The sequence below is a fragment of the Protobothrops mucrosquamatus genome, unplaced genomic scaffold, assembly GCF_001527695.2.
Source record: "Protobothrops mucrosquamatus isolate PMUCROS unplaced genomic scaffold, P.Mucros_1.0 scaffold27, whole genome shotgun sequence".
In the NCBI taxonomy this organism is placed as follows: Eukaryota; Metazoa; Chordata; class Lepidosauria; order Squamata; family Viperidae; genus Protobothrops; species Protobothrops mucrosquamatus.
This window is the reverse complement of record NW_015386412.1, coordinates 925,855-952,857: the sequence shown is the minus strand read 5'-3', so window position 1 is coordinate 952,857 and position 27,003 is coordinate 925,855. Positions and strand designations below refer to the sequence as shown.

General features: G+C 58.6%; 3 protein-coding genes across 3 annotated transcripts in view; 2 read left to right on the top strand and 1 right to left on the bottom strand.

Annotated features, from left to right (window-relative positions):
- MYO1E (myosin IE) overlaps positions 1 to 1,098 on the bottom strand; it is a 38,806-nt gene extending 37,708 nt beyond the window's left edge. The window contains exon 1 of the mRNA XM_015811017.1: positions 1,084 to 1,098. Coding sequence (XP_015666503.1) covers positions 1,084 to 1,086 — 3 coding nt within the window. The 5' untranslated portion in view covers positions 1,087 to 1,098. The remainder of the gene's footprint in view (positions 1 to 1,083) is intronic.
- FAM81A (family with sequence similarity 81 member A) lies at positions 1,085 to 10,801 on the top strand. Its single transcript, XM_015811040.2, has 10 exons — positions 1,085 to 1,345; positions 1,706 to 1,772; positions 3,682 to 3,751; positions 4,097 to 4,370; positions 4,926 to 5,044; positions 5,898 to 6,027; positions 7,630 to 7,736; positions 7,964 to 8,099; positions 10,236 to 10,431; positions 10,695 to 10,801. The coding sequence occupies exons 1-10, from the start codon at positions 1,085 to 1,087 to the stop codon at positions 10,799 to 10,801; spliced, it is 1,467 nt and encodes a 488-aa protein (XP_015666526.2).
- A 3,016-nt stretch (positions 10,802 to 13,817) lies between these two features.
- On the top strand, positions 13,818 to 25,391 carry TBC1D2B (TBC1 domain family member 2B). Its single transcript, XM_015811038.1, has 13 exons — positions 13,818 to 14,177; positions 15,413 to 15,566; positions 17,141 to 17,306; positions 19,125 to 19,285; positions 19,729 to 19,946; positions 20,688 to 21,074; positions 21,605 to 21,715; positions 22,041 to 22,234; positions 22,617 to 23,114; positions 24,012 to 24,129; positions 24,368 to 24,553; positions 24,653 to 24,774; positions 25,176 to 25,391. The coding sequence occupies exons 1-13, from the start codon at positions 13,839 to 13,841 to the stop codon at positions 25,369 to 25,371; spliced, it is 2,850 nt and encodes a 949-aa protein (XP_015666524.1). The 5' UTR covers positions 13,818 to 13,838; the 3' UTR covers positions 25,372 to 25,391.
- Positions 25,392 to 27,003: the final 1,612 nt, after the last annotated feature.

Below are 27,003 nucleotides of genomic sequence, written 5' to 3'. Positions count from 1 at the left end.
ATCTGGGACCCGGGTGGGGATCTGCGTGGAGCCCTGCGAGTTGCATGTCCTAGAAGGATCCTCAGACCGGGTGCTGCACCACTGTTGTTCGGCTCCCCGCCTGCCTCTCCTTTGCCGCCCGGGATCCTGCCTGGCTACTTCAGGGCTCAGGCGCTTCCCTTCCGGGCAGCCAAATGTCCAACAACATGGACAGGAGAGTTCCTGGACACCTGTGCCCTGCTCTGTCATGGCCACTCTGGAGTGGCGCCTGGCCAGCGTCAGAGCCGGGAAGGGAGCATCACCTACCAGGGAGCCCTGCCTGCAGTAGCCGGGGACTAGTGTGAAATCCTGGCTTGTAGTTCCAGGCCCTTGCCAGGGCACTCCTGCCTGCCTGCCTGCACAAGGGGAGCAGAGCTGATGGGATGCTCGGCAAGGACAAAGCACCAACAATGCCAGCCACAGCACGTCAGTCAGTATCCGGCTGCCCCGGGGAGCCCACTTGGCCCTGGCTCAGAGGGAAAGGACAAAGACGGCATCACCAGTTCCTTCCTGGGAGAAGGAAGGCGGGACGGGGGGGGGGGGGCAGCCACAACACCCAGAAGCTTCGTGGCCAAAGCAGCCCTGAACAGGGCACCATTTGGGACGGCGGTCCGCGGACGGGGCAGGTTTGGGAGGCCGGCGGTGCCCCTCGCCTCCCCATCCCCGCCGGCCATACCCGGGCGGGACGCCATTCTACCGAGCGGCCCTGGAGCTCGCGCCCTTCCGCCAACCGCGACGGAGCCTTCCCGGGCGCAATATCTCGCCTCCGCCTGCACCGGGACATCTGCCGGAGCATCAGGCGGCCCTCCCCGTTTGCTGCGGAGACGGACAGACCCCTCGGAAGGTCGCGGCTCGCCCGCCCGCCCGCCCGCCCGAGATGTCCGACGGGGGAGGTCGAGTCCCGCAGCCGGCGCCGAGGCTCCCCAGCCCGTAGGAGGGAGGGACTGGGCGCGCCTCCACCCCGGGAGCCCCGGGTGGGCAGCGGCTCTCCGGAGCCGGCGGCGGGACTCCCCGCGCGCTCCTCGCCAGGCGCCTCCTCCGCCCGCCCGCTAGTCCCCCACTCACCATGGCCGAACGGCGCCGGGTCCGGCGGGCTCAGGGCGCAGCTGCAGCCCGGGCGCCGCCGCGGAGAGCACGGCGGAGCAGTCGCGCCATGCAGGGAGCCGGACTGGAGCCGCCCCTCGCCGGGGCCTTGGAGCGGGGCCGAGAGGGCGTCTCCGCGCGGCGCTCCTCCCGCTGCCCGACCCGCCCAGCCCAGCCCAGCCCAGCCCCTACAAGGAAGGCTCGGCGTGGCCTCCCGACCAGAGCCCCGCCACAGCTTTGCCAGGTGGGCCGGCCGGCTCGGGGGACGGGACGGGTTGCACGACCCGGCGAAGCCCGGAGCAGCCGCGGGACTCCCGCCGGTGGCTGCTGAGTTCGCGGCGTGGGTGGCCTTCCCGCCGCCACCGCCGAAGGCCGCTGGCCGCCTGCCAGGACCGGACCGGCGCCCCCTACCCGTCTCCCGACCCCCGGCAGAGCGGGCTGCACAGCTGGATTGCTAGCCGCGGGACGGCGAGCGGCAGCGGCCCCTAGCGGTCGCGGGCGAAACAGGCTGAACTGCCCCTTCGGGGCCCAGAAGCGCTCGGGAGCAGCGTGAGAGGAACCGCGGTCCCCCCCCGTTGTCTCAGCACCCCCTTCTCCGGGGCAGGCCGGTGCCAGCGGCATCTCCACCGGGGAGCTCCTGGCCGCCGCCGGGCTTGCTCGGCGCTTTCCTGGCGGGGGGGAGGGGCAGCCGAGTCCTTTACTGGAGGCGAATCTGCGGGAAGTACCGGAATTTGCGGGGGGGGGGGGCGTTCCTTCTCTTGCTTCCTCTGCAGCTTTTTGGCGGGCGCCGCTGGGGGGTCCTGGCTCTGCCTCGTGGGTCTTGGCTGCGCTGCGCCCTATAAATAAGTTCCTTTTCTCCTCTCCCTCCAGGAGGCCCTCGCTTTGTGGAGGATGAGATGGGGGTTGCCATAGCGACAGCGTCCTGGCAACCACTCGCCGCGTTTTGCTCCTTTCTCCCTCCGCCCTCCTTCCTCCAGGACGCTGGCAGAGGCCCCACCCGCAAAGAGGCGAGAGGGCAGGTGCATCTCGACGGCGCGGCCATGCCAGCCTCGTGGGACGTCTCTGGCATTTCTGCACATCTGGAAGAGGGCGCAGGAGGCCGCCCGATGCTTAGGCAAAGGTCTGGGGCAGCCAGGCCCTGCCGCCCCCAGGTAAGAAGGGGTTTGGACGCGGCACTTTCTTCCTTCTGTCTGGAAATTGGGGGGGGGCACTGGGGCTATTCTGGTCCTGCCAGCCACCCTGCTTCTTCAGGTGAGCAGGCATCAATTGCCCATGCCCAGAATAAACCAGGGGGGGATGGGGGAAGCTTTTGCTGTGGGGTTGGGCAGAGACGCAGCAGTCCCCCTCCCTCTGGTGATGCCTTTTCCTCTGGGCACTCAAGTTTGAGGTGTTGGGAAGCGCATCATGTGGGGCTCTGAATGCAGATGTGGCATGTGGTGCTGTGAGTTGCTGAGCTGTGTGGGGGGGAGATCTTCCTGGGGAGAAACAAAGGCCCATCTTTCTGCATTATTGGCCCTAAAATGGGGGGGTGCAAGTCTTCCCAGTGGCATCAGCCCAGTGCAGGTCCCCGGAGAAACAGAGGCAGGAATCATGAGGAGGCTGGGGCGGGGGGGGGGGGGCTGAAGAAGGGAGTTCCGGAATTTGGCACTTTCGGACAATTTCTCCATTTTCAGCTTATTGGTTGTTGCAAAGGATGTGGGGGAGTCATACAAAGTCACCTTTTCAGGCTAGAAATGCACATCTTGATGCTTGAAGGAAGATATCCCAGCACACCCCTCCATCCCCCCAGTGAATAGGGAGACTCTTGCAGTATGCCACCCACTGGCTTGATCTGCTCGAATCCCACTTGGGAGCCTTTGGGACACCCTGAGCTGAGCCACTGCCCGCTCGCCACCCTGGGAGGGACTTTTCTGGAGCCCAGGAGGGGGAGGGAGCTTTGCTGCCCTCCCAGAGCAGGCAAGGAGACTGGTCATCCTTCCTGCTGTGCTGGTCCAGCCAAATGGGAGACCACCCAGCTGGAAGACAGGCAGGCAATGGGGGGGGGACCCTCAAATGGGAGTGTTTCCAAGGTTGTCGTGGAGACCCTCCTGGGCTTTTCGGATGTGCCTCTCCTGCCCTCTGGCCCTGCCCGCTTTGCTTTAGAGGCAGCCTGGGAAGATGCACTCCAAGCGTCCTATCCAGACAAGCCTTTAATGGGGGCATTTTAACAACTGGTCTATCAGCGCCATTAATTAAGTGCTGCTGCTGCTTTAATAGATGCACCCCCAAAGTGCAATGAGGAAAGCAGCAAAAACAGAGGAAGCACCAGCAACCCTCAGGGCCAAAAGAGCTGCTAAAAAGGGTGCCCCAGGAACCCCCTCCCCCCCCCATTGGACTTTTAATTTCCACAGTCCCAGCAGCTCAGAAGTCTTTCATCATTCCAGGCGGCTCAGGAATATTCCACAGCGCCCTGCTTTCTCCCACCAACCTCTGGTTGGTGCTCCCCCCTCCCAGCCTTCAGCATCGTGTTGGAGACTCGGGATGGGTTGGGAAGGCCTGAGCCCACCAGGCAAGGCCTTCACGCCTCTCTTTCCCCAATAGGTGTAAATCCCTGGAAAGAGAAGATGGCCCAGAGGAGCCCAAACTTCTCCACCCTCGGACCAACTGAAAGGTACCCTGAGACCCCCAAGGAGGGGAGGGGGGTGAGAATGGGGTTTCTGGGGGGTCCTGTCCAGCCTCAACTGGGGATTTCCTGGCTGGGCTGGGCTGCTCATCTTCTGGGGAGCTCCTGGGAGCAGCTGCTGCTTCCAGGCCATGTTCCTGGCCTCCTACCGCCCCACTCCTGGCCTGGGTCAGAGGGCAGGCCCAGAAGAGGTCCAGCACCTGCCAAGCCATAGCAGAGACTGGCCAGACCAGGGAGGGAGTGGGGTCTGGCAGACCAGGAGGCGGCTGGGAGGGGAAAGAGTCTGGGTCGGGCCCACTGCTGCTGCTGCCCCTTGGCTGCTCCCTCCTTCAGACGGATCCGGAACTTCCCGCTGCACAGCCAGGCCCTGACAGCGGTTCCGCTGGGCTCAGCCCGCCTGATGGACCAGCTGGAGGACCGAATCCTCAGCCATGAGAAGACCACGGCGGCCCTGGTGGAGCACGCCTTCCGCATCAAGGAGGACATCGTCTCCACGCTGCACCGGATGCAGAACAAGGGTGGCGGGGACCGGCTAGCCAGGCAGCTGCTGGAGGAGCATATCCGCAACATCACCGCCATCGTCCGGCAGCTGAATCGGGACATCGAGGTCAGTGGTGGCTCCTCGCGGCCTCTGGGGCTCCCGGACATCTAGGGGAGCCAGGCCGGGTCAGGGGGCTCCCACTGAGGGACGATTGCTTGGAGAAAAGAAGTGGCTGCTCCAGATACCACCTGCTTGCTCAGCTGATTGCCATGGAACAGTCGCATCTCACCCAGCCACATTGTCCACAGGACAGCAAGGGCCACCTCCCCTTTTCCGCCCTTGCCCACCCTGAGTTCCTCCACCGCAGCAGCTTTAAGGCCTGTGGACTTCCAAAATTCCCCAAGGCTGAGAAATGTTGCTTGTGCTAGAGAAGCGCCAGGTGGGATGCAAAGGCCTCGCACCTCAGTACCTGCTTCTGCTGCGGCCAGACCCCCCCCCCATATCTTTCCCCTCACAGCTGGCGTTGAGGGATAGACTGCTCCTGGCCATGCTGCCCTTTTGGCTTTCTGCTCCATCCCTTTATGGAGACGGCTGTGGGGCCTATGGCTGCAGGAAGCACCAGCAGCTCCCCATTCCCAGGCACTGTGGGGGATTCATTCTCACATTTCCTGCCTTTGTCAGGCTCTGCAGGAGCAGATCCGGGTCAGGGATAACCTGAGTTACGGAACAAACTCGACCTTGAAGAGCCTGGAGATGCGGCAGCTGTCTGGGCTGGGGGACCTTCGTGGACGGGTTTCCAGGTGAGACCCCCCCAAGGCTCGGACTCAGGCTCTCCTCTCCAGGGCAGAAGAATCTTGGTGGGATGCAAATCTTAGAAGGCCATTTCTGAACCTGAGAATGAGGAGGGGCTGGAGAAGAAGGCAGTGGATTTTGGGAGCTATAGTCCTAACCCGTGAAGTTAAGAAGGTGTGCAGAGGATCAGAGCCTCTGTGGGGCCCCGGAGTTAGGAGCAGCCGGTCTGGGGCCCAGAGCAGCTTCTTCCGGCCGTCAGCCACAAACTCAATTCGAAAGGGTCTGGGCAAAGAATGTATCTTGGACTCTGCCATTGTCCTTTTGAGCACCAAAAAGGGGCCTCTGGCACTTGCCCTTCCATGCTGGTGGCTCCTATCAGTTCACATCAACCATTTCTTTGGCATATCTCCCTGGCAAGTGTGTGTGATGAGGGGGTCTGGTGGGGGGGGTGTTCCCCTGGCTTCAGACTCTTCTGCTCTGGGGCCCTCCCCTCCCTCCCAGCCTGGAACTATGGGACAATTTCCTGCCATGTGGACTGAGGAGCTTATTTGGGGAAGCACTTTGCTGGCATCCACCCTCCTCTGGCTTTCAATCCAAGGTGGACTGGCTTCTCCTTAACCTGATGTCATTTTGCTCAGTTGCTGCCAAGATCGCCCTGACTCAGCCTTTCCCCTGAACCCCCACGCCTGGACCTGTTGCTGCCTGGGCTCCCTTTCCTGTTTCTCTCCTGCCTTGCTCGGGAGGAAGGGCAGCACGAGCCCATCTGCTTGATTGAGCTAAAGGGGTCAGCCGAAGGGAGGAGCAGAATCCGACTCCTCCTCGGCCCTTTCCGCCAGCCACTCTCCCTTCTGTCCATCCCAGGTGCGACGCAGGGCTGGCCAGAGTCTCCGCTGAGCATAAAGTCACCTACGAGAGACTTCAGAGCCTCAGTAAAGAGCAGCAAGCAACAAAATTGGTCCTGGAGTCCAAAGTCAAAGAGACAGAAATACAAGTAAGGGGCTTGAAAGGGCGGGTCGCCCCTCCTCTCTCCAGGCCCTGCATTGTCCATGGAAGCACCAGGGAAATCGGGAGCCCTTCAAGCAGGGTGCCAGCACAGCTCAGGCCCACCAGGGCCACCAGGCGTCGGCCCAGAGCCGGCTCTGGCTTCAGCCAGCCTGAATTTGTAGGGGTTTCCCAGAAGGGCCCCGGGCTTCCACCAGGAAGACGCGTCTACAGCCCCAGAAACAGGAGCAGACCCGCTGCAGCCTTTTTCATCTGAAACTGGCTCTGGTCTGGGCCCCCCCGGAGGCCCCTGGATCTCATCCACAACCTCCTAGTCTGCTGGCATGGGGGGGGGCTTCTCTTCCCTAGAGAAGCTGGGGCGGGGGGGGATTTGAATCAGAAGCTCAATGAAGGAAGGTTGAATCAGCTTCAGTGCACATCTGGGCCCAGTTTGGGTCATTTGTGTGGCTTTGGGGGGGGGAGGCTGGACCCCAAATCCCTCCTTCATTTCTCTTGGCTGAGCCTTCTCTGGTAGAAAAGCTTCGGTTCTGAGATGGCTTCAGTTGCCATGGGAAACAGTAGCTGCCTGGCTGCGGCATTGTTATTACTGGATAAATCGGTTGTGGGAGGGGGGGTGATGGGCTTATTTATCTTGCTAACTGAGCAAAGGAGGGGAGGGGGGTTGCCATTTCAGACAAAGAAAGCAGAGCTCAGAAGCCCCCTGGGTCCGATCTGGGTTGGCAGCCGGTCACTCCTCCACGCCTCTTCCAAGACCGCTCCTGGCCTGGCCTGCCAAAGCCCCCTCACCATCTGGAAAAATGGGGGCCAGAGCATCACTCCATAAGAATGTGTGAAATCATTTTCTCCCCGCATTAGTCAGCAGCCCCTGGTCTGCATGAGTCAGTGGGGAAGGGGATCACGTGCCGATTTGCCCATCTGTGGCTTCCCCTTGTCAGGAAAAAGGCTGTCAAACCTCTGATGAAGGATGGAGGGCACTCCTGGCATCTATTTTTGGAATCTTCCCAGTTCAGATTCGGTGGAGGTTACCTTGGGACTGGCTGAGGGATGCTTCTCCTGGATCCCCCCATCCCTCTGGGGCAGCCTCTGCTGAGAGAAGCCCTGGGTGAGGGTGGGGCGGGCAATGAGATGGCAGGTGGTCAATGCTTCCCTCTCCTTGTTCTTCTGGGGCTCTAGCAGAGAGTGAGCAAGAAGGACTGATGCCCTGCTGCAGGTGGGCACAGGAGGAGCCTTCCCCTCCCCATGCACCCCAAGGCATTGGCAGGCCTCTCCATCCTGGCTGGGGGTCATGGGACCTGGAGCTGGTAGCTCGAGAAAAACGCTCTTCCTTTGCGGGCAGGGGTTTTGTTCAGAAGCAAAGCCGTGCCCTCCTGGCAGAGAAGAGACCACACCACCAAATGCTGCCCCCCCTCCCATGGAAACAGTCCCCACAGTGTGGATGGCTTAAAAAGTAACCCTTTTCAAAATGGTTTGGAGAATCTAGGGCTTTTCCGCCTAGCTTTGGTCAGGTCCAGCTAGCCGAGAGTTGTCAACTTCTTTGCAAACCGGAATTATGTGTGGAAGAAGCCATAATTTGACTCTCCCTCCCTGCCAGATTTCCCATCTTTTGAGCAGAATCGAACAATCTGTGATGCAACAAGACGCAAAGCTCAAGCTGGCCTACAAAGAGAGCAATCAGCAGCTCCATCTTCTGGAGGCCAAGTAGGTTCCCCCCCAAGGATCCAGCCAGTTTTCCTCACCAGTTATTGTAGGGCTACACCCTGCGCTGCCCTGGAAAGTGCCCTTAAAGGTCTACTGGGGGAGGAAATGCCCTTCTGCTCAGAGCCATTTCCCACCTACCCAAGAGTTTCGTCTTAACTGTGCGAAAGGCTCGAGCCGTCTCTCGCTGCTGCTATTTGGGGGGTGGCTGATTCTTTCTGCCCCACCAGGCTGCAGGACGCCATCGACCACCTCACCAGCCAGATCTCCTCTGCCCGCAGCCAGATGGAGCAGGAGCAGGGGCGCTTCGAGAAGAAGTTCCTGGAGAAGATAGACCACCTTTTCCTTGCCGTCAAGGAGAAAAGTGTACGTTTCTGGTCTTGGGGGGCCCTGAAAAGCATCCCCAGTCCTGGAGTGAGAGAAAGAGCTGCACATCACACACACAGGAAGCCAGGTGGCAAACTTATTTTAACCAAGGTTTGTAGGGAAGGCCTCACTCCGTGGACCGAAATGTAAACACATGTCCTTAGGCCAGGGATAAGCAACCCAAAACACTCAAAGAGCCACTTGGACCCGTTTCCCACCGAAAACAAAATGCTGGGAGCCGCAAAACCCTTTTGATATCTAAAATGAAGATAACACTGCATATTTCCTTTTTTACCTTTAGTGTGTGTGTGTGTGTGTGTGTGTGTGTTTATACAGGGCTTTTTTTCTCATAGAATGCCCAGAACGGAGTTCCGGCACCTTGTAGGGTAGGCAAGGTGGGTTGTATGACGTGTGTGAGTTCCGGCACCTTTTTTTTTTTTTACAAAAAGAGCACTGTATATATAAAATAAAGGTAAAAAAGGATATATGCAGTGTTATCTTCATTTTAGATGTCAAAGGGGTCTCTCTCCTCTCTTTCCTCTCTTTCTCTTTCCTCTCTCTCTCTTTCCTCTTCCTCTCCCTCTCTCTTTCCTCTCTCTCGCTCTTTCTTCTCCCTCTCTCTCTTTCTTCTCCTTTTCTCTCTTTCCTCTCCCTCTTTCTCTTTCCTCTCTTTCCTCTCCCTCTTTTTCTCTCCCTTTCTCTCCCTCTCTCTCTTTCCTCTTTCTCTTTCTCTCTTTCCTCTCTCTTTCTCTCTTTCCTCTCTCTTTTTCCTCTGTCTCTCTCTTTCTCTTTCCTCTCTCCCTCCCTCTCTCTCTCCATGTGAGGAGAAAGAACAAAAGATAGACGGCGCCGAAGGGGCGGGGAGGGGAAGGAGCAGGGAGGGGGAGCAGGACGGGAGGCAGCGGCTCCAGTGGCAGCACGGCGGCGGCCACTGCAGCATCGTTGGGGGTCCCCGCCGCCGCTGGCCCAGCTGCCACCCCCGCCGCGTCGTCAGCCATTTTGCTATCGCAAGAGGAGGGCGTCAAGGGGACGCTGCTCTCCCTGCGGCGCGGGTGCACCATGGGCGGCCACGCCAGCAACGGCGAGTGCCGCCGTGGGGACGAGGGGGGTCCCGACCCACCGCCGGCATCGCAGCTTAAGGTCTCCTCCTGCAGCATCGAGGGTGGTGGCGGCGGCTCCCCAAAAGCGGCCGAGGAAGGCGCCACCGATGGGGCCGAGGTGGGGCTGGGCGATGGAGAGCCCTGTGGCAGCGGCGGCAGTGGGAGGACGGCGAAGGGGCTCGGCTGCCCGGCCACCGCTGCCTCTCCGGCCTCGCTCAGCGTGATGGGCAGAGGCAGCGGCAGCAGCAGCGGGAGGACGGTGAAGGGGTGCAGCTGCCCGGCCGCCACCGCCTCTCTGGCCTCACCCAGCGCGACAGGCAGAGGCGGTGGCGGCAGTGGGAGGACGGCCAAGAGGCGCCGCGCAGCAGGTGGGGAAAGGGCTGGGCAGGCGCCACGGGGGAATCTCTCGAAAGAGGCCATGGAGATCCGCAAGACGGCTGAAAGTCGCGGGTAGAGAGGGGAAGCTTCCGAGACCTCCGGCGACCCCCCCAGGACTAATAGCGGTGGCAGTGGAGCAGGGCAAGGGGAGACCCGCCAGGCAGGAAAGAGGCATCCCGAGACTGGCCACCTGCGGCTCCATACCCAAGTTCTACCACCTTTCCAGCCATCCTCCCGGCTGTTCCTCCGCTGCCACCACGTGCAATCCGAAGAAGAAAGAGGTTTGTGGGCAGTCCCACAAACCAAAGAAGTTCAACCAATCAATTCAAACTTCGTGAGAAGTTTGAATTGATTGGTTGAACCTTTTTAGTCCCACTTTTTTTTTTCAGACTGCACATGGTGGCTGAGGACAGGGAGCCACAGGAGATGACTGAAAGAGCCACATGCGGCTCCGGAGCCGTGGGTTGCCGACCCATGCCTTAGGCTGACCGATTGCAGCTCCTTCATCCCTGCTGACTTGAGGTTCCCCTCGGAGCTGTTTCCCCTGGGGAGAAGAGGCCCCCCTCTGCCCAGGGGAGGTAAGCGCTCCTAGGGCTCAGAAGACCCTCAACATAGGGCAGCTGGACGACAGTTGTTTCTCTCCCTGCTTTGGCCACAGGAAGTGGACAGCAGGGCTCTGGAGATGCAACTGAGCGAGATCCACAGGAAGCTGCAGAAAATGGAAGCCGGGCAGAAATGTTCAACCCAGGAACCGGAGGCCAAGCAGGCCGAGGACAGGATGAGTGTCCAGCTCAGCAAACTCCAGTCCGATTTCACTGAGGACATCAAGGAAGTCAAGGCAGAGGTTAGCGCTGGTAAGGTGATCTGGGGGACACCCAGCCAGCAACAGGTGTCCGGCAGGACTCTTGGGGGAGGGGGTGGCAGAGGGTAAGGGGGCAGGCTCCCCCTAAGTTATGTTGCCAGGGCATCTCCCACTGCCTGCCTTCCTCCCTCCCTCCCTCCCTCCCTCCCTCCCTCCTTCCTTCCTTCCTTCCTACTGGTAGTTTCTGTATGGGCAAAGGGGGGGAATCCTCTGGGAAAAGGGTGGCCCAGCTGTCCCTATTCCCCCCCCTGCCAGGACTCAGCACCATCTATGAGAGCATCGGATCCCTGCAGCAGGTCCTGGAATCGAAAATGAAACTGGACAAGGAGGAGCTGCAGAAGCAGATCCAGCAGATGAAGTGAGGGGCCTGGAGCTTGCAGGTCCAGCAGCCAGGGAGCAAACCGCCCTCCTCCCTTTGCTCCAACGGGATGGACTCTTGCAGTCTGGGCCGAGCGGCTGTGGGTCATTTAGTGTAAATAAGAAACGCTGGGCGTGGCCAGACAAGCCTGCCCTTTGGAAGGGGAGCTGGACAGGACGATGGCCATGCCCTACTGGATCTCAGCTCCCTCCCTGGACTTTGGAATTGGGCTTCCTCCAATCAAGGGGACACCCTGCATTGCCATAAATGTCGGCGTGCCAAAAGATCTGGCCTCCTGAGCTGATGGAAGAGACTCCAGAATCCAGCTTGCTTCGCTTGAGCAAGACTGAGGTGGTTTGCGAGTGGCAAGTGGGTACCAGCCAGGCCAGGAAGTGCCACCCACCGCAGCCTCCCTTGGGCCAGATTTTTGCCCTACGGCCAGTGGCTCTCCGCACTTGACTGCTCCTTCGGCTTTCACCCCAACACCTGCCAGCCTTGAAGGTCTTAGGAGTGGGTGCAAGAATGTCTCTTTGGGGAGGCTGTAGCTGTCGCCCACTTGCACTTCCACATGGTCTGTGAACCCCACTCTTGCTCGGCGCCTCTCCCCACCGCTTCCCCCCAATTCCCCTACGTTTCGATCTTCTGAACGCCTCTGCATATCAGGACGACTCCTCTTCCAGCCCAGGTGCCCTCTGCCGGCTTCGTGCCCTCTGCCTCTGGCTCCAGTGCTACTGGCTTCCCTGCAGCTCTCGCGCCAGCCCGGCCAGCATCCCCTTCCTCAGATGCCCTGCCTCCCCTTCATGGGCATCTCAGCTGATCCCTGCCTCCCAGCTCAGTGGCAGGAGGAGGCCGGTCTCTTCCCAAGCAGGACCTGGGTTGCAGGTATGGCCAAGGCCTCCAGCCATGCCGGCCACAAGCCTGCCCCCCCCAAAGGCAGCCTCCCCTGCCCCAGCCAGAACGTGACCCTGCCGTCTGCGTCTCCAGGCTGAGAGAGTCTTCTCCTCTCGGCTGTCCCAGAGGACCTCCTGCCCTCCTCCACTTCAAGGATCCAGCCAGCAACAGGTACTGGGACCCCCTTAAACGGCTAAACTCTCTTGGGTTGAAACCCCCAGGCTCTCGCCCAGCCCCATTGGGCCTTTGGGGGTCCCACTGACCGGGACACAGGAAGGAAGGCAAACAGAGGGTTTTTCCTTCTGAATGCCGTGAGGCTTGGACCTCTCCCCAAAATGGCTTGTCCGGGGGTTTCTCTACAGGAAACTGTTGGCTCTGCCTTCACCTGGAGCCCATGTGTTTTTTGTACAAATCTTTAAGCAAAGTGGCATTTTCACAAATCACACTCCTCACTTCCTTACACCTCTTTCTCAGTGCATGTTCTGTCAAGGTAACATTTTGGTTTTATAACATCTGATGGTGGAGAATCTTGCTATGTTTTTCCTCAGAATGTTGACCTCATGCAGATATGAGCTAAGTGGGTAAAATGTAGAATATTGTAATGGAAAGTCTGCACCAGAACTAGATCCAGTCAGTGACATTTCAGCCCCTTCTCCAAATGTTTACCTGGGGTGGGGGCATTAAAGAAATAGAGGTTTAACCCTTTCCATAAAAGCAAAATGTTTAGCTTGGATTCCATCTGTTTCCTGCATTATAAGGACTGTCCTCGCGTTGCCTTGGGCAGCCAGCCCTAATCAGGCCTACATGGCTGTGGACATATTCTGACATTCAAGCAGGCTTGTTTAATTGGATCTCGTCTAGAAGGCCCTGGCTCCAATACCATGGCTATGAAACCATGCAAACACTGTGGCTCACCTAAGGGGGGAACGTTGCTCAAGTGTGCTTCTCATTTCATTGCAGAGATGTGGCAGCCCTGGCCGGCCCCCAAGACCCCATTCCTTGCACACGCTGATTGCCCGTGGAGGATGTGACCGAAGCCCCTTCCTCGCAACCAAAGATCGATCAGGAAGAATGTCCCCCTTATCCCCACTCGGCCAACTGTCCAGGGAACCCTCCCTGCCCACATCTGGCGCTGGCAGGGCCTGCTCCTGCTCGTGAGCCGACAGCCTGGGCAGTCCTCTGGCCAGCGAGTCTCCCTTTCTCTGGCATTGCTTGGGAGGGGGAATGGTTATCTGGGAATAGATGCAGGGATGAGGAGGGAAAGCTGGAGCTCGGTCAGCCTTGGGGCAGCCTGCTGGGACTTCCCAGAATCCTCAATTCCTGTTGGGGGGGGATAGTTGCATTTTGGCCTTTCCAGGGCATGCCAAGCCTCAGGAGGGTCCCATCTATGATGAGAAGGTGGGCACCCCTTCCTTCCTTCTACTGCCAGCCTGGGAAGCAGACGGTGTGGCTGGGCTCCAGGCTGGGAGCCTTGCAGGAGGCCCTGGGTAGCCCAGGGAGGGCTCCTGGGCAGCCTCTGTTCTGGCTTGCTCAAGGGACTGGCTGGCTGAAGAGGTGGCTGACAGGATTAGCTGGGCACCACCTGTATCTTTCCTCTGTTGGAAAGGCAAATTAAAAAAAATAATCTGAATTCATCCACAATAATCATGATGAGTAAATTTCTCCAGGTATTTCTTAAATGTCTTTGAGAGCAAATACATGTCTACATTTATGTAAATTTTGGCTGCTTAAGAGACCCACAAGATTGGCAAGAAGCCCAGCAGACTTTTATAAATAAGGGCTCAACAATTGCTTGATAAGTGTAAAAATTTTAATAGGGAAAAGGAAATATTGGGGAGGGGGGATAGATAGCGACATTTATAGTTCTCGAGGGTGTTTTGCTGTAAACCTCCGTGCAATTCCCTAGTGCTGCTGTGTATGAACCGCTAGTGGATTCCCCGGCCGGGGTGTTTGGTCTGAACTCTGTTGGAAGAATTTTTTAAGCGCTGAATAAAAGTGAACATTAACGCTCCGCACCCGCCGTTCTTACGCCACCGCCGGAGCGCGTGCAGAGGCCGGCAGCGGCGCGGGACGCTCGGCGGCTCCTCCTCACGGGTCTGAGCCGGAAGGGCTGGGGCGGGCGGAGCGAGGGGGCGGCGGCGGTGGGCGCGATGCCGGCGGAGGAGGAGGCGGCGGGCGGCCCGCGGCTGTGCGGCTATCTGCAGAAGCTCTCCGGGAAGGGGCCGCTGCGGGCCTTTCGCAGCCGCTGGTTCGCCTTCGATGCGCGGCGCTGCGCGCTCTGTTACTACAAGGGCCCGCGGGAGGCGCAGCCGCTGGGCCGCCTGGAGCTCGCCGGGGCCGCCTTCCGCATCCACGACCCGCCCGCGCCCGGCCCGGGCCCAGGACAGCAGCCGCAGCCGGCCGAGGAGGAGCGGCGCGCGGAGGAGAACGGCGCGCCCGGCACCGCCTTCGAGGTGCGCGGCCCCGGCGGCGACGTGGCCGTCCTGCGGGTGAGCGGCGGGGCCTGGCCGGCCGGGCTGCCGGAAACAGAGCGCCGCCTTGCTGGGGGCGCCGAGGCGGCAACTCCGCTGGGCAGCCGGGCCGCTTGGCGGGGCTCCCGCGGCTCCTGCCCGGCGTCCTTTCTGTGGCTGGCGGGGCGTCGCCCGCGCCCCGCAGAGCGAGGCCGGGGTCTTCGGGCCTTCCCGGGCGGGGATTGTGGGGGTTTCCTCCGCGCCTTTTGCCCGCGGCCCTCTGCAAATGCCCCCGGCCGGCTCTCACCCGTAGAGCCCGGCCCGGCCCATGGGGGCGGAGGGGCCGGTCAAGGAGTCCAGCCCCGCTCGGCCCCTGCTGCTGGCTCTGGCCTCCCTCGGGCTCCGCGGGACGAGCCCTTCCTCTCGGGAGCCAGAGCGCGGGTGGAGGCCCCGGACTTCCTGCCCGTGGGACCTTCGCTCCCCTTCTGCCCGCTCGAGGAACGCGGCCGGCTGTTGAGGGCGGCCTCTTCGTCGGGTTTGCGCAGCCCTCTTGGATGCAGCTGCACCGCAAGACCCGGGCAGGGCAGCCGCTCCGCGCTCTGGCTGGGCCGCTCCGCAGGGGGGCCCGGGGCTGATGGTGGCGGAAAGGGCTCAAGCATCAAAGCCGTCCCCCCCCCCGGCCATTCAAAAGGGTTCCCGTCTCACGAGGCCGTCAGCTTCCCGGCTGTCAGCACCTGCCTGCGGCTGCTAGGAGCAACTTGCTGGCCCCAGGAGCTCCGAGATTTCCACTCCAGCAGCAACTGCCCGGTGGCCATGAGCCTCCTGAAGCCCCAGAGGTCATCCAGGCCACATCCACAATGTCAGTTGTGGAAAACGGCCAGATCAGTGCAGGTGTCTGAGAGATACCTTGACTCCTTTCCTGGAGCAAAATTCTTTTGTTGAAGTCCCCAGTGCAGCACACATCTTAAAGAGTGGCAGGTGTCCAACAGGGGAAGTAAATCTTTGCCATAACACTGGAAACTCCTTCCTCGTGCTGTGGTACAATAGCTGAGTGATTGGCCCATGCAGCGGTAGGACCTGTCCCGGGTCATGGGTCAGACTAGATGGCCCCTGTGCAAAGCCAGGCGATGACTGCCCTTCTGGGCTGTCTGTGTTTATCCAGCGGATTGGAAAGCTGCCTCTCAGCCAGCTGACAGGCTGCTGTTGCTCTGATCCACTCCTCCTCCTCTTCGAGGTCTGTAACTGGCTGGGCTGCCGGCTTCTGTCCACCACAGGCTGCCACGCATCAGGACATGATGTACTGGCTGCAGGAGCTCCAGCAGAAGAGGTGGGAATATTGCCACAGCCTTGACGCTGCCAAGCGGTACAGCCGGACGTCGCCCACCCCTGCTGGGTGCTCCAGGGGACTGGTGGCCAAGGACAGTCCTGGTAAGTGATGCCATCTCTTCCTGGGGCTGAGCACTGGGGCCCCTACAAGTGGACAGTGCAGGAAAATGGCTTGGCAGATGAGGTCACTGCTGCAAGTTCCACGTGGTAGCGTGTTGCCTTCACGCTGGCTTCGTGGTCCACATTTGGGGGCCAGATAGGAGGGAGAAAAGGCCTTTCTCAAAGTAAACCGTGGAGGCTCCTGTCATGCGGGCCAGGCGCCACATGTCCGTCACAAGAAGCTGCTTTCCTTGATTTGGTGATTTTTTTTATTTTCCTTTTCTCCACAACAGGAAGTATTTATTTAAAACTGTTACTTTAAAGATAATACATATTGGAAATTGTGGTTTGTGTATGTATGCCTGTGCGTGCATGCGTGTGTGTGTACACACACATACACATCAACACACACAAACAGCCAGCTTTTTGTTTTATTTTTGTTTTGTTGGATTTTTAACTTCAAGAATTATATTCAACTATTTTTTTAAACTGAATTCTTATACCTAATATTGATTTTTTTAAAAACATACATGAGACAGTATGTTTACATGCGTATATTCTGTTGAGTATCCACTTGCAACAATAACGTCATTCAAGGTTTCCCCCTTTTTAACAGCCATGTTTTTAAAGAGGTGGGCAGTAAATGCAACTTGCGGCACCCTTGTGAGTAGTAAGAGAACCATTGTTCGATTGGCATTTGCTGGGTTGCTCTGATTAGACGCCTGTTTCTGAGGGTGATGGAGTGTGTGTGTGTGTTTGTGTGTCTCTGTCTCCTGTTGTCAGTGCCCCCCAGCAGGCAGTTCTTGCAGCTCCAGAGCGGTTGTGGTCTGGAAGAGAGAAATCGGCTAAAGTGGGGAGGGCTGCCTTGCACTTTCCGTCCTCGAGGAGCGAAGGGCAAATCCGGCTTGCAGACGTCCCTGCCAGGCCAGAAGAGCCAGAAACTGTCCGTCTCTTCCCTCCGCAAAGCTCTCAAAGCTGCTGCTGCAGCAGAAGAGCCGGTCCTGCCCTTCTGGCTGGCTGTGGTTTCCTCTGGGGAAGCCTGTGCAAAGTTGCAGGAAGCCACTTCAAGCCCCCCCCCCCCCGCCCAGCTTCTCCTCAGTGAGCAGAGAAGCCGAGCCTGGGATGGTCACTGTGCGGGCAGACAGGCTGGGGAAAGTCTGGGGGGGACGGGCAAAGCCTCCGTCAGGGAGCACCCAGGAAGGAGCCGCCCCTTCCTCCCGGGCCATCTTTGCTGCACCAGAGAGGAACTGTAGGGTGGCCGCACTGCTCTCCAGGGCAGAAAGCATTGACCGTTACACGGGACCGGTAGCAGCGGGAAGGGCTTTGCCTAGCTGGGCGTGTGCTGCCAGTGCTGCTCCTATGGGGAGCTTGGAGCAGAGAGGAAGTGTGACTGAGGCGGCTGATGAATGCATCTCCTGCGTTTCCTACGACGGTCCTCAAAGAGCCGAGGGATCAGCAGGCTCGACTGCTCCCCTCAAGGCCACCGTCGTGACATGCCGAGCCTCTTGTGACTGTTTCCTGAAAGCCTCGGGGTGGAAGTCGGTTGGCAGATAACCGGTGGGGTTGCTCTTCCTTAGATTGCACGGTGTTGCCAGCAAATGCTTCAGCGGAGAACGCCCGCAACATCCTTGCCGTTGAGATTGCCCCCACGGAGCTGGTGGGGGAGCAAGCTGCCTGCCTGCCCGCCCCGGGCCACCCCGGCCCCATCAACTTCTCCTTGAGGCAGCTGGGCACCGAGATCAGGTGAGTCCTGGCAGAGGCCGCTCGGCTCTTTTGACTGCTGCTCTTTTCCGGGGGCCAGTTTGGATTTAAGGCTGGCGGCACTGAAGCGAGCAGACCTTTGGAAGTGGCTTCCAGCAGCCAGATCCCCCCAGCTGATGTAGCATATTCTGAACTCACTCCCCTGGAGAAGACCTGTGAAGTGCAAGGGCGGCTCTGTTATGCTGTCACCCTCAAAGCGCCTCACTGGACAGCAGCCCCTCCCATCCAGAAAAGAGTGAGGAGGAAGGGCCACCACTCAACCAGACGTTCAAAATGTGGCCAAATGAACTTTTCGGAAAATAAGCGTGGCATGGATGTAGGGGGCCTCTGGCAGGCGAGCTGCTCCCACTTGAGCTCTCAGCCACCAAAAGCCTCTGAAATGGCAACCCCCAAATCCAGCCACTTGGCTAGAGGCTCCCTTGTTGCACCTTTACAAAAGCCCCCAATTCCCTTCCCCCAATCCCCATTGGCTCTGCACTTGCTCTGGGGAAAGCTGGGGCCCCTGCCCCGCAGAAACTGCCCGTCCTCATGCCAGATGCTGGAGGACACAGCTTCTGCCGCTGCTGCCCGGCCTCCAACTGGCTACAGCTGGGGAAGGCAGGCAGGCAGGAAGCCTGCGAGGTGGCCTGGGAGGGTCTGAGAAAGGATCCGGGCCCTGGTGGCCAACTTTCGTAAGTCAGATTCTACTTCCTGTGTGAGACTTGAGTTCCTCCTTGCGCTTTAGAAAGGCCGGCCCTGCCCCCGGGGCTCCCGGGTTTCTGCCTGGAAAAGCAGCCCAGCCGTCTGTGGCCACAGTTGCTGCAGGCGCCCGGCAAGTGGACAGCAACTGCAAAGGGAGAGGCATTTCCTACCCCCCCCCCCCAAATGTGCCTTTTTGTACTTTCCCTGTCGGGCATCTGCCTGCCACGAGCTTCCCTGTTTTGCTGATCCTTCTCACAACCTGCCCGGCAGTAAACCCTTCTATGGGGTAAAGCAAGGCTGGATTTTGCAACTGGGCCTTCCTCGTGGCTTGGGGCAGCCACGTTGAACCCGCTTTCTCTTGGGAAGGACAGAGAACGTGGGACAAAGGGGGGGTCTGGGGAACTCTCCCTTGGAACAGAGAAATCTGGAAGTGCCCTTGCGCTTCAGTGGCTTCCTTGGGAATGTGTGTGGTTTCTCAGTGTGACAGAAATCGAACTGCTTTGGAGCAAGGCAGGAAAAGTCACCGGCTGGCTAGAGCCGGCATTTGTCCTTTTAAAAGCCCTTTTTTTCATTGGGGTCCCTATCTTGCTTACTTCCTCACCCACCCCCACTGGTGGCAAGTGGAAATTTGATGCAGCCGAGTGGCCGCAGCTTGACCATAGACAGCTGGCCATCGGAGGCCCAGGCTTGCACCGTTTCCTGCCTGCTGTTTGTGGTTTAGCCCAGAGAGGCCGGAGGGTGAACAGCAGGTAAATCCAGATGTTCTTGTATTTGATGGTTGGGAAGGAAGAGCAGCAGGACCGGTGAACTTGAGCGTCTTTCTACGTGGCACTGCCAGAGGGCAAAGAGGTGGAGGGAAAATGTCCTGTCCTGGACCGCTTTTGAAGCCCAAAGAGGGAGGGGGAGGGAGGGCACTCTCTGGGCACGAACGTTCTCCAGCCGGCCTTGGCAGCCGCTTCACCTCAGATGGCGAGAGGGCCTCTGCTTCAAGGCATGTTTGGCACTGAGGGAAGCCGCCGGGTTCTTGGCTTCTGCAGCTTTGTGAGTTTTATTTTTTTTAAAAAAATCAGCCAACTTTTCTTTGCCCTCCCAACCATTTTGAACTTCTATACTTTGCAGAAATTCTGTGTCTTCCTTAAGAACCGGAAAAGGAAGTGGGGAAAACCGCAGGAGTGTTTTTTACACAGAAGAATGGGAAATGCTGGACCCCACCCCAAAAGATCTGCAGGAATCAGCGGCTCAGGAAGAAAAACGAAGGCTGGCAGCCGAGACCAGCAAAGGTGCCCACTGCTGTCCATTGTTCCCCCCCCCCTTTTCTGCTCTTGCAGAATCATTCTGGCTTTGCAGACTTTGGGGGGGCACTTTGCTCCCTTTTCTGAGCAGAGATCCCCAAGGGTGGCAGGATCCCAGGTTGGCTTCTGTTCCCTTGGAGTTGGAAGGGCCAGATTGGGGAAGCGGTGGCTGCAACAAGTGATCCCCCCATTCTTATTGGCTATTGCATTGGAGACCCTCCAGTTCCCTCCCATCTCTCCTGGGAAGTTTGGGGTCAGTGCTCAGCACTGTTAACTTCGATGCCTGGTTTGCTAAGGAGAATGAAGAGGAGACTTCTCTGTCTCCTTGGAGGGATGGATGGCTCGGGGGTCTCTGAATTTGTCCAGGGGTTCTCCGTATTGCTGAACCGGCCAACCTTCTGCCCCCTCATCTCCCCTCCCCCATGCTGCAGGTGGGACCGGCTCAAGCTTCCCCTTTGACTTTGGCCGCCTCCCGCACAAGGCCAGGCGTCCCTTGAAGGACAGCATGGCTGCCAGCAAAGGCCGAGGCAGCCAGGAGGCCCCCCCTCGGGAGTGGAGCAGAGGCCAGCCGGCCGCAGAGATGCAGCTGAAACTGCAGAGCCAGCAGGAGGACCTGGAGCAGCTGAAGACGGAGCTGGCCAGCCAGAAGGTAGGCAGGCGTGAAGGTGGGGGCGGCTTTGGCCACTTGCAGTGGTGGGGAAGGACAGGATGGCGCCTGGATCGGGGGGGGCTCACCCGCTCGCCCGTCATCCAGGCCTGGCCGCCCTCCAGGAAGCCCCCGGCTGGCTCTCGCGCTTCCTTCCTCATTTCCTTCTGGGGCCCGAGGGGCAGGAAAGCCCGGTCGGGCGGGCGGCAGAGGCTCCTTCTCCGCTGCTTGTTTCCGCAGCCGCTTCCTGCGCTCAGTGCAAAGTGCGACAAGGGATTGGCTTCCCCAGCATTGGTTGCAGAGCGTGACGCTGGCTGGAGCTGAGCGGGAGGGAGAAAGGGTGGCCCCAGGACTCTCTGGAGCTAGTTTCCACAGTGAGGACTAGAATCTTGTTCTCCCCACTCCTAGTCTGGAGCCTGAACCATGAGATCACCCGGCTTTCTCTTTAAACAAGCAGCAGCAGCCTTGGAGGAAAAGTGTGGCAGCGGATCCCCAGGATGGGAGGCGGGACACATAGGCGTTTCCTGCCTTATCCGTTTCCAGGAACTGAGGGGGCACTTGGGGTGGAAACAGGAGGTGCTTCTATGCCAGGGGGTGGGGGGGACCAGGCGTGTGTGACCCGGGGTGAGACCACCAACAGCAGCACATCTAATGCAGCACGGTGGCCTCTGCGAATTCCCCTCCCATTTCCAAATGGCCTGCTAGTTTCTCCCCCCCTCCACCTACCTTCTCGCTTCCTCCCAGGAACTGGTGCGGCTCCTGCAGCAGACGGTCCGGTCCTCCCAGTACGACCGGTATCTCGCGGGGCCCCTCTGCGACGGGAGTGCCAAGGGCCACTTGGAGCTGCTTCACCAGAAAGACCGCCAGATTTGGGGCCTCAACCACCAGCTGGAAAAGCTGAATCTGGACAAGGAGCACCTGCAGCAGGAGGTGGCCAGCCTGAAGTCCACGTTGGGGGAGCTGGGCGAGCAGCTGGACATGCTGATGGAGACCATCCAAGCGAAGGACGAGGTGATCATGAAGCTCTCCAGGGAGCTGAGCGAATGCGAGTCGTCCTGGCAAAGCGGAGCCCCCCCTGCCGACGCCTCCCCCCCCCTCAGCAAGGAGCAGCAGGAGCTCAGCAAGCTGAAGGTAAGGGCCACGCTTGCCTCCTTGTGGCCTGGGTGACTCGGGGCCTTCGCTGTCCCCCCAGAGCCCATCAGCCCATCTGGAGGATGGCTTGGATGAGGAGGAGAGTGTGGGTCATCAGAGGGAAGAGAAAATGGGGGGCTGATTTAAGCAGCTGCAGCCTATTGGTTTGGCCACTTTCAGCAAGCAGAAGGAAGGCCTTGCGCAAGAGAGATGGGAATATTTGGGTGCTTGCATTGTGCAGTTGTGGTTTTATTGACCACAATTTCTTAGACAAACCACAGTTGGCTACGTGTCCGTGTTGTACCAAGCCGTTCACAGTGTTTACTCGCTGCTCATATGAGGTGCTGAGCTGCACATCACGCAGATTCGCTTTGGGCTTTGAGCTCAGAAGCCCTGAAGCCAAGGCTAGGGGGCCAAACCCTTTGCAGTGCCACCTTTCCCCTTCCCTGGGTGGCAGAAGCAGCTGCCCCCCCTTCCCTCTTTCAAAACACCCCGCCCTGCGTGAGTCTCCCAATGCTCTTTGTTGACAGGACAGCCTGCAGGGTTACAAAACCCAGAACAAATTCCTAAATAAGGAGATCCTGGAACTTTCTGCTTTGCGAAGGAATGCTGAGAACAGGGAGAAGGAGCTGATGGCGAAGGTCAGCCAAAGGGGCAGATGACGGTGAAACCTCCCCCACTTTCAGGCCCTCCGAAGGGGTCAGAGCCACTGACAGGTGACCCATTCTGTGGGGGAGAGACCAGAGATTCGCTTTCCAAGCTGACCGGTTTTTCTGCCTCCCCAAAAGAGGCTGACTGACCACAGGCCATGTTGTTCTCTTTGTGGTGGTTTAGGGGCCGCCACGTTGCTGGGGTGGGGGGCAGAGCGGTGCTGGGGCAGAGGCTTCCCTCGGCTTTCAGGTTCAGGCTGTCTGGTGCTGCTTCCCGCCTCAGCCCCCCCCCCCCCGCTCGGTCTCCCCCACGCAGCACACTAGCCTGGAAGCCCAAATGTGTCAGGTGGAGAGCAGGTACCTGGTTCTGCTGCAAGAGAGGAAGACGCCGGTGTGCTCGGAGGAGCCGAACCCCGACAGCAACCTGGTGGCCCAGCTGCTGGAAGACGCCCTGAAGGTGGACAGCGGTGAGCTGCCTGCACAGGCTTACTTCAAGCCCCACATGGTCAGGTGAGGCCCGTCCGACCCTCGGCTTGGGGTCACCCCATGGGAGTGGCTCAGGGAGGGAGACGTTGGCCCAAACAGAGGCTCTCCCCATAGCTCAGCCTTCATGTGAGGATGGCCAGAATGGTTGCTGGCCACTCTCAGGCATGAATCCTGGGCGCTTCTCAAGCTGGCAGCAGCACCCTTTCCCGCACTGGACAGGGGTGGAGCTGAGCTTCACATCTAGCTTTATGCAGCCAAAGGATTGGAATTCCGCCTAACTAACCGGGGTGGACAGGCCTGGTGCCTTTTCTAACCCTGGACGCCAGTGGCGGCTTTGGTGACTTTCCTGGAAAGTTTTTCTGCTTCTGGTGGTTCTGGCAAGTGACCGGCTCCCTCTTCTTTCCAGTGAGTACGACGTGTATGGGTTCCAGACAGTCCCGGAGGACGAGGAGGAGGAGGAGAGGCTGGTGGCGAAGGTGCGGGCTCTGGACCTGAAGTCCTTGTCCCTCACGGAGCACCAGGAGATGTCCACGGGTGTGAAGTGGGAGAACTTCCTGGCCGCCACTGTGAACAGGGAGATGGTCCGGTCGGTGGAGCTGAAGAGCCTCATCCGGGGCGGGGTCCCCCACGAGCACCGTTGCCAGATCTGGAAGTGGTGTGTCGGCCTCCACGTGAAGAAGTTCAAGGAGAGCAGCCCCCCCGGCTACTTTCAGAGCCTGCTGCAGAACGCGCTGAAGAAGCAGAACCCGGCCTCCAAGCAGATCGAGCTGGACCTCCTGCGGACCCTGCCCAACAACAAGCATTACTCCTCGCCCGCCTCCGAGGGCATCCAGAAGCTGCGGAACGTCTTGCTGGCTTTTTCGTGGCGGAACCCAGACATCGGCTATTGCCAGGGGCTCAACAGGTACGCAGCCCTTCCAGGCCAGCCAGGTCAAGAAGATGGGAGTCCCAGGAAGACGGCTGTACTGTGGTGGGATGTGAGGGGAATGAGGTCTGGGTGACCTGTCCACGTTTTTCTCCATCCCACCCAAGTTCCTCCCTCATGCTTCCTTCGGTCTCGGGGCTGTGCACTCTCTTTCCCCCCTTGTTTTGCTCCTTCCTTCTCCAAAGTCCACTCTTGGATTCGTTTGCGAGGTAGGAGGCAGGCTGTTCAGGAATGGGTCCCCCTCTCTGTTTCTCCTTCCCAGGAGAGGAAGACCTGCACCCCTCGGCTGCGTGAGAGAGCAGGTATGTCTCGCTTGCCTGGCTCTGCGCCAGCAGGCACTTTAGGGTGGCGCTCCGTGCTTCATAGGCCCCAGGAGGAAATGAAAGAGGTTTCAAAAAGCTACTGTTCCTTGCAGGAGCTGGCTCTGGCTTCTGCCCCTGGCTCTGTGAATGTAGCCCAGTTTATGGTGGTCTGAATGACCTTGGGAGATGAGGAGACGCAGCCTTGGGAGGGCTGCCTGGAGGGCCCAGCAAGCGGCTCAGGAGGGACCCTAGTTTCTCAGGCTGTAAAGGTGGGGAGGGAGAGCTGCATTTTCAGATTTGCAAAATTTTGCTAATGTCACCTTACCACAAAGTAGAAGTCGCTCGTCTGCTTGCGTTTCTGCCTGAAAAACTGACCTGCTGCATGGAAGAGCTTTTCGTTGGAGGGGAAGGGGGGGAGTGAGCAAGAGGCACAAAGCCGTCATTTCCTTCTTTCCTTTTTGAACCCTTTTTCTGGGGTCTTGGGGCGCCTGGGCGTCAGTCTTTTGCTGGGGTCACCTCGAATGGCTCCACGACTCTGTGGGAAGCGCCACTCCCGGTGTGGTCTCTTTTCCAGACTGGCAGCCATTGCTCTTCTCTACCTGGAGCAAGAAGATGCCTTCTGGTGCCTGGTGACCATCGTGGAGGTCTTCATGCCGCGGGACTATTACACGAAAACACTGCTTGGCTCTCAGGTATGTCTGGGAAGAGTGCTCAGGAGCTCTTGCCAGAGCTGGTGGCCATGCCTTGTGGCTCTTTGAGATGGGGCAAGTTGGAGAAGAAGTGGTGCTCCCCCCCCCCCCGAACAGTCTGGGGAAACCCTTGGAGACGAATGGCCCAGGAGAAGGAGGGAGGGAGGCCTTCAGGATCCTTCTGAAAGCCCCTCCCCAGGAGGGCTGCCTTCCAAGGCTCCTCCTCCTCCTCCTCCTCCAGGTGGACCAACGCGTGTTCAAGGACCTGATGAACGAGAAGCTGCCCCGGCTGCACACACACTTTGAACAGCACCGGGTGGACTTTTCGCTCATCACCTTCAACTGGTTCTTGATCGTCTTCGTGGACAGCGTGGTCAGCGACGTCCTCTTCAAAATATGGGATTCCTTTCTCTATGAGGGACCAAAGGTAGGCCCCTGAGTGGAGTCCCCGGGATCTTCAGGGCTTGGGAGGGGAACCTTCCGGGGGCTCGCTCCCTTTTGTGACCAAAGCTTCTTGGATGCGCAGGTGATCTTCCGGTTTGCTCTGGCCCTCTTCAAGTACAAGGAGGAGGAGATCTTAAAGCTGCTGGACTCGACGTCCATCTTCAAGTACCTGCGGTCTTTCACTCGCACTGTCCTGGACGCCAGGTGAGCATGTCTGGTTTGCTCTGCCATTCACAAAGGAATCAATCAGACGCTATTAGAAGGAGCTTCTGATTTTATCTTGTATTGGAGGAAAGAAAAATTGAGTAAAACAATGTAAATGGTGCCATAAAACGGGTTTTTGAGCCCTGGGCTTCCTCAGGAACTTGATAGGGTTCCAGGACAGATTAGGGGCAAAAAAGGGTTGCTCAAACCCAGCCCAATTTCTGTCACTGGAGCTTTTGATCAGGGGTTCCAGCTGCAGGGATCGTTTCTTTTAATTAAAAGATTCACAGAGGTGGAAAAGTTAGCACTTCCCTGCAGTGACACATTTGAGTCTGCTCTTTGGACGGCCCACAATGAGGCCTTTCTGGTGCCTCCTCCTCCTCCTCTTCCTCCTCCTCCAGGAAGCTGACGGGCATTGCCTTCAGGGACCTCAACCCCTTCCCCCTGCGCCAGATCAGGAACCGGAGGGCCGTCCACCTGGAGAAGGTGCGCCTGGAGCTGCTGGAGCTGGAGGCCATGCGTGAGGACTTCCTGCGCGAACGGGAGACCCACCCAGAGAAGAGGGACCTGATCAGCGAGGATGAAGAAGACGGCTGAAGGGACCTCAAAGGACTCCTTGGGGGTGGGGGCTTTTCCACAACGCAGAACCTTGTGGGGATTTGAGGACAGCTTTACAAGTCCAGCGTTTCACAACCGAGGCGGATCCTGCTCAGATCGTCATTCAGTGTACCCAGCACTTTCATTTCAGTTGCACAGCTGAGCTGTGAGTGTTTTCCTGCTTTTCAGAGCCTCTGAAGTCCTCCAGACACAATACTGAAAGGCCCATCGTTTTATGCCAAATTCGTGGTCTTCAAATCATCCCATTTTGGAGACAAATTCCTTGTGGTCTTAAAAAAAACGAACCAAGTTGCGGTAGCTTTTCTGGGGCTTCGGAGACATTCTGCAGGTCCACCGCTTGGCTTTCCCACCTGGGGAAGTAGCAGCAGAGAACTGGAGGCACCTTTTGGGCCCTGGTCCCCATCTCTGTTGGAAACAACATGGCGACCAAGAAGGTGGTCCTTTCCCTGGTCTGAGGCTCTCAAAGGTGCCATATTCCTCTGCAGGATGGCCGGCCCCGTCCACACCCAGCAGCCCCGGCTGGACCTGGCACCCGCCTCCCTGGTCCTCGCAGTGGGAGCCTGTTGTTCCACGGAGAGCAGAGGAGCCCGAGAGCAGGTGCCTGAAAGTTCCCGTTGGGGAGCTGGGGGACAGTTCATCCCAGAAGAATCCAGTCATTTCATTCAGGCTTCCTGCCTTCCTTGCATACAGCTTTTCTTCTTCAACAACCCCTCCCCCCCTTGCCCCTCCAGAGGCATTTCTTGGGGAAGCGATTCGGAGCCCCAGTGGCCAGGAGGATTTGCCTGCTCATGACCAGATCCAAGCCACTTTGGGGGCAAAGAAGGCGCCCCACAGCCCAGCGACGATTTGGGAAAGACAGAATCCAGGTCCAGTGTGGGCATTTGAATACCTTGCACTTGAATCCTAGTCTAGTAGGCCAATCCTAGGCTATAATAAGGTGGCAAAGGAGGAGGGTGAATCCTCCCTGGTGGAGTTTTGGCTGACTTGTGGCTACCTGGATTAATGTTAATGTGCTGGCCAGTCCGGTGGGTTTCCTCTGAAAGGGGGGCTACAAGGGGTACACCAGGTTGTGTGATGAAAGGGTTCCTCTTCCGCTCTCTTGCAATGGAACCCAACGGGCTGGACGTCTTCATCATCTGGAGGCTTTCCAGACTGCCAACACTGAAGGGAAAGTTGAGGAAAGGGAGACGGCAATACACACACCCTAACGCACCCCTTGGCAGCTTGAAGGTGGGTAGACTTCCACTCCCAGAATTGCTCTGCTGGTTGGGGAATTCAGGATGCTGATGTCCACCCATCCTCAAGCTGCCAAAGTTGAGAAACACTGAATTTCCAAATTTTCAGGTCTCAATTCCTGCTATGAGGTTTTCCTTTCTTTTTATAAAGAATCCCAAACTCTGCTATGTACTATATATACAACGTATTTTATGCATGGTGTCAATTCAAGCAGAAAGTAAACCCCCCTTCTACTTTTGCAGTTTGCACAAGCTTCACAGAGATCCAGTCCATTTTTCTGCCTTTCTTGCTGGAGGCCCTAGATAGAATGACCCATCCCCTTCCAAGAGGCCTCTTCCTCTGGAGGAGGGGTCCAGTATCCTGCTGAGGGTGACC

Coding starts and splice junctions, on each gene's coding strand:
- TBC1D2B (XM_015811038.1), top strand. CDS start 13,839: ATGCCGGCGGAGGAGGAGGCGGCGGGCGGCCCGCGGCTGTGCGGCTAT. Junction 14,178..15,412: donor GCGACGTGGCCGTCCTGCGG/GTGAGCGGCGGG, acceptor TGTCCACCACAG/GCTGCCACGCATCAGGACAT. Junction 23,115..24,011: donor TATTGCCAGGGGCTCAACAG/GTACGCAGCCCT, acceptor TCTCTTTTCCAG/ACTGGCAGCCATTGCTCTTC.
- FAM81A (XM_015811040.2), top strand. CDS start 1,085: ATGGCCGAACGGCGCCGGGTCCGGCGGGCTCAGGGCGCAGCTGCAGCC. Junction 1,346..1,705: donor CCCCGCCACAGCTTTGCCAG/GTGGGCCGGCCG, acceptor TCTCCGGGGCAG/GCCGGTGCCAGCGGCATCTC. Junction 3,752..4,096: donor ACCCTCGGACCAACTGAAAG/GTACCCTGAGAC, acceptor TCCCTCCTTCAG/ACGGATCCGGAACTTCCCGC.